Source organism: Vitis riparia, chromosome 10 (assembly GCF_004353265.1).
Source record: "Vitis riparia cultivar Riparia Gloire de Montpellier isolate 1030 chromosome 10, EGFV_Vit.rip_1.0, whole genome shotgun sequence".
Taxonomy (NCBI): domain Eukaryota; kingdom Viridiplantae; phylum Streptophyta; class Magnoliopsida; order Vitales; family Vitaceae; genus Vitis; species Vitis riparia.
The window spans coordinates 4,032,981-4,046,697 of NC_048440.1; the positions used below are offsets into that span (position 1 = coordinate 4,032,981).

At 35.0% G+C, this 13,717-nt stretch overlaps 1 protein-coding gene across 3 annotated transcripts; it reads right to left on the reverse strand.

Annotated features, from left to right (window-relative positions):
* Nucleotides 1-1,166: 1,166 nt before the first annotated feature.
* Nucleotides 1,167-13,165, reverse strand: LOC117923977 (nicotinamidase 2-like). 3 transcript variants are annotated; one of them, XR_004652704.1, is made up of 3 exons: nucleotides 12,508-13,165; nucleotides 12,100-12,195; nucleotides 1,167-1,266 (listed from the first exon to the last, which is right to left on the reverse strand). XR_004652704.1 is itself a non-coding variant. In XM_034842508.1 (2 exons), the coding sequence occupies exon 1, from the start codon at nucleotides 13,108-13,110 to the stop codon at nucleotides 12,508-12,510; it is 603 nt and encodes a 200-aa protein (XP_034698399.1). In that variant the 5' UTR covers nucleotides 13,111-13,165; the 3' UTR covers nucleotides 1,247-1,266. The 3 variants fall into 3 exon arrangements, 2 of the variants coding, with proteins under 2 accessions (XP_034698399.1, XP_034698398.1); XM_034842508.1 differs by lacking the exon at nucleotides 12,100-12,195 and having other exon boundaries at nucleotides 1,247-1,266; XM_034842507.1 differs by lacking the exon at nucleotides 1,167-1,266 and having other exon boundaries at nucleotides 12,016-12,192.
* Between the last annotated feature and the right edge of the window lie 552 nt (nucleotides 13,166-13,717).

The window sequence follows — 13,717 nt, forward strand, 5'->3', positions numbered from 1 at the left end:
ATTTTGGGTACAGGAATTTTAAAATTTGAATTTGGAACTTTATGAATTTTTGGAAACTTTGGGTACGGGAATTTAAAAAAATTGAATCCAGAACTTTTTGAATATTTGGAAATTTTGGGTACGGAAATTTTAAAAATTGAATCCAGAACTTTATGAATTTGGAAATTTTGGGGTACAAGAATTTTAAAAAATGAATCCGGAACTTTACAAATTTTTGGAAATTTTGAGTACAGGAATTTTAAAAATTGAATCCGGAACTTTATGAATTTTTGGAAACTTTGGGTACGTGAATTTTAAAAAATTGAATCCGGAACTTTATGAATTTTTGGAAACTTTGGGTGCGGGAATTTTAAAAAATTGAATCCGGAACTTTGCGATTTTTTGGAAACTTTGTTTGGGCATGGGAATTTTAAAAATGGAATCCAAAACTTAATGAATGTTTGGAAAATTTGTTTGAAGTTGGATTTGGAATTTCGAAAATCTGAGAATTTAAGAAGGGTATTAACAAATTTAAGTTTTGGAAAATTTTTAAAAAACTATAAGGAAATCATATATAAAAAAATTAATTTTATAAAACTATTTAGGAGTTGTGCTTTGAAAAACTAAGCTTCGGAGAACCATTAAAAAAAAATTGTATCTTAGAAATTTAGTTTTAGAAACTGTAGAAAAGCTACTGGGAGGTTACAATCTAAAGATTAAATAATAAAAAAAATAAGGACTTTAAAATGGGTACACAACCAGTGAGCTAATAATTCATTTTTTTTTTCTTTGTGCTGAACGTGCATGGGACGCATGGAAAATGGCCACCTTGCCACCGCCGACGAGGCTTTCATTTAAATGGTAAACCACCCCGAACCTAGGGTGGTTCCAATGAGGAGGGCCAAAGGGGGCACTGCCCATGCCGCGACGGCAAGGGGAGCCCCCCCCAGCCGCCAGCGGAATAGCCATCCCATTCAGCATTGAAGGGGCGGACTGCATCAACTCCTGAACATGGTTGAACCAAGCATTTGGAGATGATATCATCTCTAGTTTTCAGTCGTTGCCACCAACGTTAAAGCCATCTCGTTCAGGCACTATATGGTTGGTTTGAAGAACATAAACAAGCAAAAATCAATGGCTCCACAGAACCTTATTCTCCATCTCCGCCATTCCTTGTGATTAGCATGATGGTCAAACTCCTGTTCCGTAAACGTTTTCATCTCATGGTCACCCAGAATCCCTGAACGTTCTATATTGGCATTGCCCAACTCTCCATAGCCAAACATTCTGAAACATGGGACAAACAACCAGAAAACAGAGTACAAAATCAAACATTTCATGTCATAACCAACGGGCTCAAATTGGTGGGAGGAAAACAGGTAGATTCAAGGCCACACATAGGTGTAAATCAGAAAATATCAAGCAACTAAAAAAAAACTACATACTTCGCATCATTTACTGAGCAAAGCTGAAGAGAACATAGATGAGCATGTAACAATGGCAGCTAAAATATAAGAGCCAGATTCCAATGGGCAACAAGTGTTCTTTACCATCACAGTCCCAAGCAAGTTAACATATCCAGAAATCACAAAAGAGAAAGAAATGTGACATGGCAGGCAAATTGAACAACAAGAATGATAAAATCCATACCCCGAAAGCCCTCTATAGCTGTGTAAAATATCGGTTTCCAGCCACCTTTTCTCCTCCATAATTCCCCTTATCAGCTCTCTGTTTTTTTTTTCTCTCTCAAAACCTCCCCTCTTAGTAGTTCCCCTTTTCAAACCTCAATCTTCTTCTTCTTCAACCCAAATGTCTCTCTTCCTCTTATCTTTTCTTTCTCTATTCTCTGTTTCTTTTTGTTTTTTTTTCCCAGTCTCATTCCTCACTCTCTGAAACGTTTTCTCCTCCCTTTGTTCTTTATTCTCTTTTTCTTTTTCCTACCTCCCCGAATCTGTCCCTCTTCCAAACCTCCCCAACTTCTCTTCTTAGACTCCTCATTTTCTTTTCCCCTAAGTCTCCCTTTTATACCCTCCCTTGAAAACCCCTCCATTCCATCTTGAAAATGCGCCCCCCTCCCCGTCTCTTTCCCATGTAGCTCCTCGGAAAACCTCTCATTCCAAATTTTTTGTTTTCTTTTTTCTCTTTTGATTTTCTTTTCTTCTCTTTTAAGCTTGCCTCCCAACTCCATTTTCCACTCTTAATTTTTCCAAAAAAGCCCTTCTTCCCATGCATTATGTCGACTCCCTTTTTCTTTTTTTATTTTAGTAAATACAGTAATGAAAGCATAATATAATACAAAATAAAAATAAAATAGACTAAAATGAAGACAATAACACAAAATAAACATAAATGAAATAATAAAAGCATAATATAAATAATAATAATAATAATAATAACAAAGATAATGATAATAATAGTATTGATAATAATAATAACAATAAGATAAGATTACTAACCACGTGCAATTTTTTGAAAGTAAATAAATAAAAAAAAATGAATGACTAAGCACACAATATTAGAATAAATAATAAAATAACTAGCTAAACAACTAAAATAGATACACGAGTGAATAAAATCAAGCACATGCAAATCATACAAGAAAAAAAATTGAAAGGCAACCTAAGTGGGCCTAGTGAACCTAAATGAGCCTTGTGAGTGCTTGAACGGTGCTTGAGTGGCATTTGGTGATTGGAAATGTGCCTAGGTGACCTAGAGAGATTTAGGATGTGCCTAAGTGATTGAAAAAAATGTGTTGAGTGACCTAGGAGTGTACTTATCGGGCCAAGTGTATCCAAATGGGCCTATGGTGCCAAGAATGCCAAAAAAACCAACCAGTCGATCTGGTTGAGAAAAAATCTCAAATTTTGACAGAATATCCCTCAAAGAACAAGGAATCCAAAAAAAATGGTGCGCAATTCCGAGCTCGAATGAGGGAGAAATGACTAAAACAAGTCAGAGTGCTCCTAATTTTAATTTGGATGGGCTTCAGCGAACTCCAATTGAACTGAAGTTTTTGTGGAGACCCTAACTCCTGACCTATAACATGACATGAACCAAGGAATTGGCCATGACGGAATTTCATAATGGACCCACGCTTGCACTACATCGAGCCATATGTGAACTCCTATGAGGTCCAAAAATCGATTAAGCTCAACAAGGGCTCCATGGTCGTGACCTACAAAAATTGGTGCAGGTGACACCCCTGAGATACATGCAAGTGTCAAGGGACAAAATTGAGGGTCTACAGAAATAGGATCCCTACAACCTTGATATTCAGTTTTATTTCCTTTTATTTTTTCCTTTTTATGCATATGTTTGATATATTGTTTCAAAATCGTAATTTTGGACTTTCTTAAAAGAATACATTTTCATAAGATTATTTTTCATTATTATTTATTTAAATAATTAATCGTTGCCATTTAGGATATTAAATTCCTTTCGAAACTTTTTTTTTTTTTTTTTTTGGGGGGGGGGGGGTTAGGTGGTTCTCTAGGCTATCTCCTTAAAGAAAAGGAGAACAACATATAAATTGGTCCTCCAGGATCTCCCTTTTAAAAAGAGGAAATCGTTTTGTTCAAAAAGGAAAGTTTAAGGACAAAGAGTATGAAAGCAATCCCTTTTTGCTACAAGAGTTCCAATTCAAGTAATAAATAAAATATTTAGAAATTCTCACCATGGAGAATTTATTTTAAGATTGTTACTAAAATTGTCTCAAAATCTCTCTCTAAAAATATTCAATAGGAACGGGTCATAGGTAAACCCATAACCTCCAAGATTAAGCCCATCTTGATTTTCGGCCCATCACCATCCTGAAGATGGGGTAGCCCAAGGAATCAAGGGATATAGACGTTCTTATGGACGAGACTATCTATGTTTGTGGTGGGAGTGGTCAATCCTAAAGATAGATATCTTTATTTGGTAACATTGATGTTAAGGATCTTGGTTACACACTTAACTCAAATGTGAAGTGGTAGAATCAACTTAAGTAGTCATACTTGCACAATCTAAGGGTTAAACATAAAAGGTATGTTAATAAGCCTTAGAATAACTTTTGAGGTTTAAGGCAAGTTGATTAATTAGAGAGGATCTGCACCCTAGTAATAAAAGTCATGACCTGCCTGAAGTAGGTTTGATTCTTATAATACTAGAATTGAGATTGAGCCCTTAAAAGCAATACATGATGTAATAAAGTCAGACTTAATTGTTCCATTGCTATCATTTTTATACATTGACATTGATTTAAGCATTCGAACCCTATGTCTTTTACATTATACATAACGTAGGTGCATTATGAGTTACACAAAGGATACAAGTCATGGCTTCCTTGTAAGTAGATAAGTTGTACACAATTAGTTTATGGATTTGGGCAATCCAATAGATATTGTAGTGAACTACCTCCTAATTAGAGGAATGAATCATCTTGGCTGTTAGGAAAGATTTCTCATGATGAGAGCACTAGTGTATGTGGAGCACACTAGATAGAACTTAAAATGAATCATGACGTAAGGTTATCTGTTGTCATGATTCATCAAGCTCCTATATTACATGGACTCTCAACCTTGAGAGGATATTGAGTTTGTGTTGAAATCAACATGAGGCTTTGACATATAGGTGAGACCTTGAAATGGTCATATATTCCTATGGATTGGGTCACTATTGATGGAGGCTAGTGGCAATAGGATTGAGATAATGTGTCCCCTTAGGTGATTTAAAGGACATGTGATCATGAAATATGTGGTCACAGTAATTCCTTTAGTGAAATTTGACATATACTCCTTGGAGATAGAGAATGTTAGTCGATCACATAATACGTTGGATATGTAACCCAGTGATTCCAGAAATAATCTTAATAGGTGATAACACTACCTTGTTAGATTACGGATACAAATTTATGAGGATTCTGCATGCAGTGGATAGTAAGTTATAGACCTAAGCTTTGTCTCATTGTTATTTACATAGAGTACTGGAGTGTAGTTGATTTTCTGTAAAGAATTGTTAAATCAACTTCAAAATTGGATTTTGAGGGAGCCAATAATGTTATGGGTCCCAATGGTTCCCGCTCTAAACTCATATATCATGTTGACATGATTTATTAGCATTGGATTGGCTCTAGGTTCACTTTTATGCATAAGGGTGTTTTTGTAATTATGCAAGGTTGCACAAGGGATAGTAAACAAGGTCTATGAATTTGTCTAATTGATTAATTAGACAAACTTGTTGGGTTAATTTGTCAATTAGAACTTGTTTTGGCGAGCTAAAACTACTTAAGTCTAGTAAGGGAACCATATAAATACTCCTTAATGGTTAGGGTTAAGGTTTCCAAGACTTTAGTTAGTCATTCTCCACCTTTAGAGAGATAAAAAGGTAAAGTTTCCTCCTTTCCAAAGTTCATCCCTTGGAGTGTCAAGGTTGTGGTCAAAGTCATCGAGCAAAAGACTTTAGGTGTACAAAACCTTTGCAAATTGTAGGCTTCATCTTTATTGGATGGATTTCAATCTGGGAACATCTATATCGTAAGTATGAGTTTTAATCTCTAGATTTGTATTATACTATGGTTTTTAAAGCCATTTATTTCCATTATGTTAGATCTAGAGATCCCTAAGGATAAATACATGCATCCTAGGAGATATAGGGCATAGGAATGAAAGAATTCGGAGTTCCTAACAACTTGTATTAGAGCTCTATGGTGAGTTCATGTATGTTAGATCTACTCTATGGTGTGCATATATCTGTTTTACAATGTATTTTTTTCATCCCATGGCCCCTAGGAATGAATGAGTGAAATTCACTTTTATTTTTCAATTAAATGGATATAGATAATTTGTGACTTTCTAGAGATGGGTTGTACACCCCATAATGGGTATAAGATTTTTATTTGATTGAAAATTTTTTTTCTTTTCAATAAATTGGTTATAAACTCCATTATAAGAGCATAGGAATTTTTTATTGTTGTAAAAAAAAAAAAAATCTTTTTGTTTATCTATGGTGACCTAAGAGAAAGAAAGATTCTTGAAGTTTCTCTTTTGAGATCCTATGATGACTTAAGAAGAAAGAAAGATTTTGGAAGTTCTTATTTTGAATTCCATGGCAGCACAATGACATCGACTTTAATTCAAAATTGGGACTACCTCCCATGAGTTTCTTGTGGCAAACCACATATGGTTTTGATTAATATGACCTAGGTGTAAGTGTTGAAGTTGTGTCTGATTAATGCTAGGTTTCTTTCTTTTATGTGAGATATGATAATTCTCATTACTTAATAAAATAGATAATGGAGTCACACAATAATGATTGTCTACCAATGATCCTAATTATACAAACAAATCATTCGTCTTAATAAAAACTGTTTATTATAAAAAAAAAAACCAATTAATAATTCAATTTACATAAACTAGAAACCTAATCGAATTTTTCCTAGTCTCAATAACATAAAGACAATCTTTTAACTCTAGAATAAAACTATCATCTAAGATAATAGTGACATCTCTCATTGCTTACATAACAATCCTTGCCTTAGGAGTTAACGTCAGGTATATATTCCCACCATTCAACCTTCTCCTTAGCTAAAACCCTTATAAAGAATTACAAAGTGGCTCCAAAATCTATCCACCATGAATTAGTGGAATCCAGCATTAAACAAGATTTAACTAGAAAAGAAATATGCATACCTAACTGTTTGTTCAGGAACTTAAGGCATTCCTTCTTCTAGCGGTCTTTTTAACCGTAAAGGAAACACTTACCTTGACATTACTTTTCTTCTTCTTCCCATTTCCCTTAAAATTTCCCTTTTGTTTGGTGGTATCGGTAGTGTTCTTCTTCTTACTAAAAGAACCCTAAGAACCGTTAACTATCATATGAGTGCCTCTTTGATCTTTGAGACTCCACTCAACCATTTTCTCATCATATCATTTAAGTTCATCACCATCTTGTTCATAAAATAGTTGAGCATGAATTACTGAAAGAATCCGACAAGGTCTTTATAATCCTGTCAACTTGGGTTTCCCCATCAATCTCAACTCTAAGGATATTTACCTCATTAAAGAGCCTGATCATACGAATCATATGATCTCTAATGAGAGTTTATTTTAACATCTTAGCATTCATGATGGTCTTAAGAGCAGCTTGTGCAGCTAGCCTACCCAACTAGCATGCCCTTGTCACCAAACATCTCATAGAGACTAAATATAATATCATAAGTTGTTGAAATAGACATCTGCTAACATTGCAACATGTTATCCAATGACCCAAGTATGTTACACTTGGTCTTCTGATCTGCCCTCCACCAACTATGATAATTGTCCTTCTCCTCTTAAGTGGAATGTTCATTAGGGGTAGAAGGAGCAATTTCCTGAGTTACCCATTTTTGCTTCTTTAAAGTGAGTATTATATTTAGATTCTTTTTCCAATCCACATAGTTTGGTTTGGTCAATTTGCTAATAGGGAGGATGAGATTAATTGGGTAATAAGACATGACATTTGTAACAAAAATAAAAACTATGCTTTAATAAATGAGCATACATAGCAACTTGGTAATTAATTTAGCAAAAATGTAATGGTCTCAAACCACATGGCATTTTGCAAGGTATCCTAGTATCATAAGAATCAAGTCTATAGTGGGTAAGTCATGACCTTATTACTAGTTAAAGACCCTCTCAAATTGATTTCTTTGTCTTAATCATAAAGGTATTTAAAGGCAAGATAAACATACTTTTTATTTGACCCATGAACTATGCAAGTGGGACCACAATGGGAAATTAAACCACTTCACATCCAAGTTAAGTGTGTAACCATTGTCCTTAAACTATCAATGTCACAAAGTACAAAACCCCATCGGTAAGGTGGTTACTCTCACAATAGACATGTCCAGTCTCTTCCTAATAAAGAGTCACTTTTCCTAGATTCCTAGGTTGTATCCCATCAATGGGGTGGTGATGAACCTATATCAACATGGGCTCAATAATGGAGGTTGTGGGCTTTGCTAAGGCCCTTTCCCACTTAATCTTTTGAAAAGAGAGACTTCGAGTAATTTTGGTAGTCTTTTTTAAAATAATTCTCTATCATGAGATTTTCCAAATCTGTTATTTATTTCTTAAACTGGGACTCTAACTGCACCAAAATTTGTTTGAATACTATGGTAAGTCCCCAAGTGTAGGGTATGATTGTAGCTTTAAAAAGTCGATGAGTCGAGTGTCGAACCTCAAAGAAGGGATCTTGGAGTGCAAGTGAGAGGGAAAGATCAAGAAAATTAATGAAGTTGATAATGAAAATTAACACTTTCTTGAATTCTTTCTTTAGGAAAAGAAGTGGTTGAAAAGTTGTTAAAGAAAAAATAAGAATTGGTTAAAAATATTAACTAACATGTAATTAATAGTTGAGGAAGAGGAAATCCCTATGGTCCCTTCCTTACCTTGGATTTGCAGCAATCTGTAGTGGATTTGCAGCGCGGAGCAGGCGACTGCTCCCCCTTCTCTCCCTCTCCCTCTCTCTCTCTCTCTTTCTCTCTTCCGATGTGGCAATTCCAATCTTCGCTAGCAATTCTCTGATCGGGTTTCTTTGTGTTTCAACTTTGAGAATTAGTTCAAGTTTCAAATTGTTCTACTGGCATGGGAGGATTTGCTGATGACATGGAGAAATTTAGGGGCAAACTGGGAAGAGGAAAAGTGAACAGGACATAGTGCACGTTTTGGATATTATTTTATCTATTAATAGTTGAATCTCATATTCTATATATTTGGGTTTTCAAAACCATATATTTTCCACATCAATAGCCTAAGACCTAACTTTTCCTTTGGATTTTATGCACTTTGGGTTGAGCTATTTTTTAATACCCAACATGCCCTCCTCATTTTGCAAGTCAACTTCCACATCTGAAAAAAAAAACCAAAATAAATAAATAAAGTTAGATAGTAGGCTTCATTCACTTTTCGTCTCTATCTAAACCCTTTATGCCTTTCTTGGTAAACCCCAATTAAAAAACCCTAATCTCGAAACCCATATCTTTTTCTCACTCTCGAACCTCAAATCCTGGAAAACCTTAAACTCTTTGATTCCTGACTTTTCCTCATATCCCTCCGCCTTTATCTCTGTCTCTCCTACTCCCTCGCCTACCTACCACCGACAACACCCCTTCCTCACTGTCGTCATTGCCACCTTTGTTGTTGCCACTTCTAGCTTCAACGATACCACTCATCACCTTTGTTGACACAAGACCAAATGGCATATGAGATGATGAATTCAGATCCCCTTCTCTTAATTCCATATTCGGGGTACACGACAACAAGTAAGTTTTCTTTCTAGCATTCTTAGTCTCTATTCATTTTCTAAGAGAACAATCTGAAAAGAAAAAAAGAAACAAATTTTGAGTCTTGAAAATGATATTCATAGAAATAGTTACAAGACAGAGTAGTTGAGTGGAGTCTTTTTTCCTTCTCTAAGTTCTAAAATGGCAAAAAATCTTAAGTCCCTGTTTTCTTCTCTTATATTTCATAAGTAACCAAATGGAATAAATTTAAAAGAAAATTCAGAAATTGGCAAATGTTGCATATGAAGACTTAGACAAACCCCAAGACTTATCCTAAACCAGTGGTTGTGATGGAAATTTCTGTGAACTAATGATTACCTTTTTTGAACAATCTGTGCTTCGTCATGTGCATGAATTCTTTGAACCCAAGCCCTAACTTGATTCACTATCAGTGCATGCATGCGTTATAGGTTCATATTGGCTTGTTTCCCCACCATATGACCCTTAACCAATGCTTGTAACTTCACTAGTCCCCTTAAAGCACACAATGTCAATCTTCTTTTTCCATTTTTTCAGGTATTTTGGAAAATAGGTTCTATAACTTAAATCTTGAAAGACAAGGCATGAATTTAAGTTGGAAAAAACCAATACATTGCAAATCATTGAAGTGAATTGGACTAAATTAGTGTGTGTGGGCTTAATGAAAAGGTCGTGTATAATTGAATTTTTGTCTCAAGATCAAAATTTACATTGTTTTAATGGTTTGAAATAATTCTAAAGTTTTTCGCTTATTGTGCAGCTATCTGTAACAGAGAAAGCAAACTATTTTTTGTGTTAGACAATATGGGACTTGTACCAAAGCCACAACATTGTAAGATTATAGAAATTTATCTTCAATAAAGTGTGTATTTGTACTTATGATAATTGATATTCACTTGTTGATTTGCCATCATGAGCAGCAAAAGATACTAGGAAAAAAATATTTGTATAGAATGTCTTTTAGTATGAAACTCAAAACATAATTAACCAAATTTATCTTGTGATGAAGATTCAAGAAAGCATACTAACTAAATTTGAAAACATCACATCCATCAAAATAGATAACATGGGGACTGTCAATACTGTAGATTGGACCAAATTTGACTTCTATATTTTATGTATGTACTAAGAGGGAGGAAGATTTTCTTGTCAACTAAGGGACTAAACTAAACATTCATTGTTGCTCTTCCAATATTTTATCATATGTTCTGATGTTTACTTTTCATTCCATTAAGTCTTTGGAAGAAGTATTTCAACATATCCATTCATTGTTGCTCTCCAAGTATTTGCATCTAGACATCACTCATTCAACCTTTTCCATTGCAATCATAAACCGAAACTATGTATACACAATATTCCATTAATAATGTTTATCAAGTTCTCACAATTTTTTATTTTTGTCTTGCTAATTTGACCATCAATTTCCATTGTACATGTAGATGTCTCTTGCTTGATAGGAACATTCCATTCCCTCGATGAATAGGTGATTTTGGCTGCAGTTATTACATGTTGTTTTCTACTAAATTTCTGCTCCCTTTTTGCCTTGGACCTTGGTTTCAGGTACATCTGCCCATTCACAATATTTGTTTCGCTTTTATATAGTCCTACAAATTTCTTCATCATAACTGCAACCTATCCACATGTTGTTATGTTCTTGACTTCTCACAAAGATGATGCTTCTTTTTTTGTTTTTGTGCAAGTTGATTAACTTCATGCATTAGACTAGTGTATTCTATTACCAATTCAATTGCACTTTTTTAGTTTTTTTTTTTTTCTAAGAGATGGATTTTCTTTGCAATTATGGCTTGGCCTTTTCTCTAAATTTTGCTTTGCATGCTTCTTCAATCCCCTGTTTCAAATAGACACAACCATTTTATATATATATATATTTTTTTATCATGATTGACCTGACTTTACTTGTATACAGTTCAAGCCACACCTTTTGAATTGTTTTGCTGCAAAATAAATGCAGTTTTATATCTGAAACTCTTATGAGATTATTGCATTTACTCGTTTTAATTGCATAATTACACACACAACCTCAAATATGGTTCTTTTTTTAGGAATTAAATGTTACTCCTTTAGATCTTTGAGACTATCATATCATATCATAAGTAATAGAAGTTCATTGTTCACATAGCTACATTAATTTTGATGTCAATTTATGTAAAGGCTATGATGATTTATTTTGGTTTCAGTTTAATCTTGAGAAGATTGGAGTAGGCAATAAAACCATTTGGTTGGTCACTAAGGTTCTTAAAAGAGAAAGAAGGATACTAACCCAGCATTTTCCCTATCCCCTTCATGGACATAGATATAAACTTTATCCATTTATTGACTGAAGTTCATTTCTTGATGTAGAAACATGGAAGGCAATCACCGAATCCATGAGCTTTGCTGCCTTTTGCCAAAGGATGGGCTATTGGATGCCACATTTCCGAATTTAGACCTTCAGGGCTTCACCCTTTGAAATAATTATTGTTTTGACTTTCAAAATCAAGAAGGTTAGGCCAAAATAGTGCATGTCCTTGCTTTGAGATAGCTTTTCATATATGAACACATTTGTTTTGAATTTTATTTTTAGATCACAAAAATGGAAGCAGGGATCATCTCATTCACAAAAGACAACTCTTGTCGACTTGATATATGTTCCTACTTTTGAGACTAATAAATATATATATATATATATATATATATATATATATATATATATATATATATGCAAGCTGCTACCTCAGTGCAGCTTCCATTGGGGTCTTAGCATTGGTGATTGAATTTTATTTTTATATCACAAAAATGGAAGCAGAGATCATCTCATTCACAAAAACAAAAGCAGATACCTTTCTTCCTTCCCGTTTTAGGTCTGCCTCAATTCTTGAAAATCTCATGATCTTCATTTTCATGTATATTCTTCTCTGTTTCCTTGATATCTACTACTGCATTGCATTCACATTTATGATTACTTATTGATAGAAAATGACTGATCATGATAGGACTAATTGGATTTGGTAGATCAGAGGCGTTTGTATAATTGTTTGCGGTGTTAGTGATTGTATGGAAACTAGACATACGCAACATCCATTTGAATTTTAAGTTTGTTTTAAAAAATTACAGGTAAATTTTCCTTGAAATTCCAATAATTTCAATCGATAATTTAATTAGGCCTGTTAATGAACTGAAATTATAACTAATATTATACCCAACTATTTGGATCTCAACTTTGAACAACACGTGAAATGAAAACCCACCTAATTCCCAAACAGGCCCTTGTCCAGGCGATCACGGTCCACCAGATACGCAAATCCATAAGCCATATTCATCAGCGTCGCCTCATGCATCTCCGGCGTCGCCGTCGCCGTGGCGTCCGTGGAGAAGAACACCCTAAAGCCCCTCACAAACGCTTCACGCGCCGTCGTCTCGCAGCACAGGTTCGTCATCACCCCCGACACGATGACCTCCTCCACGCTCCTCTCCGCCAAGTACTCCTCAAGGCGCGTGCCCCTGAACGCGCTGTATGTGGTCTTCTCCACCACCTTGTCGGTGGGCATTCGCCCGATCTCCGACATCAGCTCGGCCTCTGTCGTCCCGTCCAGAATAAGGTCGCCGCCCCACCACTCGCCGAGCATGGCGTGGTCGGCGGGGGACTTGTGGGAGTGGCGCGTGAAGATTACTGGGATGGAGGCTCGTCGGCAGAGGGCGATAGTGGTGGTGATGGCGGGGATTATGGGTTTGGCTATGGAGGAGAAGTAATTCTGCATATCGATTACTAAGAGAACCGAAGTTTTAGGGTTTGGGTTCCGTTTTCTGATGTCGTATTCCTTGTATGAACCACGCCAGGACGCCATAGCCATTTCTGTTAACCCTCAAAGACCTCGGCTTGCTAACTTTGTTATTGATGAGTGTTGTGGAGTTAATTACCCATTTACCCTTTATTCTGGGTTTTTCTAGAGCAACAAAAATAGGATTCTTTGGTGGAGTTATATTTGCATCGCACAATTTCTCTTGACATCCTCCCTTTAATGAGATTCCTAAACTAATTTTATCATATTTGATTTCACTATAAAAAAAATATAAAAGAAAATTTAATATAATTAAAATAGATTTGAATTTAATAAATTATTTTTATATATTTCTTTAAACCTATTTTACTTATTTCTATAAAGATTAAATAATTTTAAAATATATAAATTTTTAACAAATTTTAATTATGTAATATTTTCTTTTACACTATTGATGATAAAAGCAAATATAAGAAAATCATTTTCTTAAGATTATATTTGGTTCAAAAAAAATTGAGGGAAAATGTCAGGAAAAATGGAAAGAAAGAAAAAAAATTATTTCCTTAAACTTTTATGAATTTTTCTAAAATTTTTCATTAAAGTACATTCGATGTGGGATGTCACAACCCCCCCCCCCCCCCCCCCCCCCCCCCCTCCTCCCCTCCTCCCCTCCTCTCCT

Bases quoted from the DNA above. Each gene is read 5' to 3' on its own strand.
- LOC117923977 (XM_034842508.1), bottom strand. From the start codon at position 13,110: ATGGCTATGGCGTCCTGGCGTGGTTCATACAAGGAATACGACATCAGA.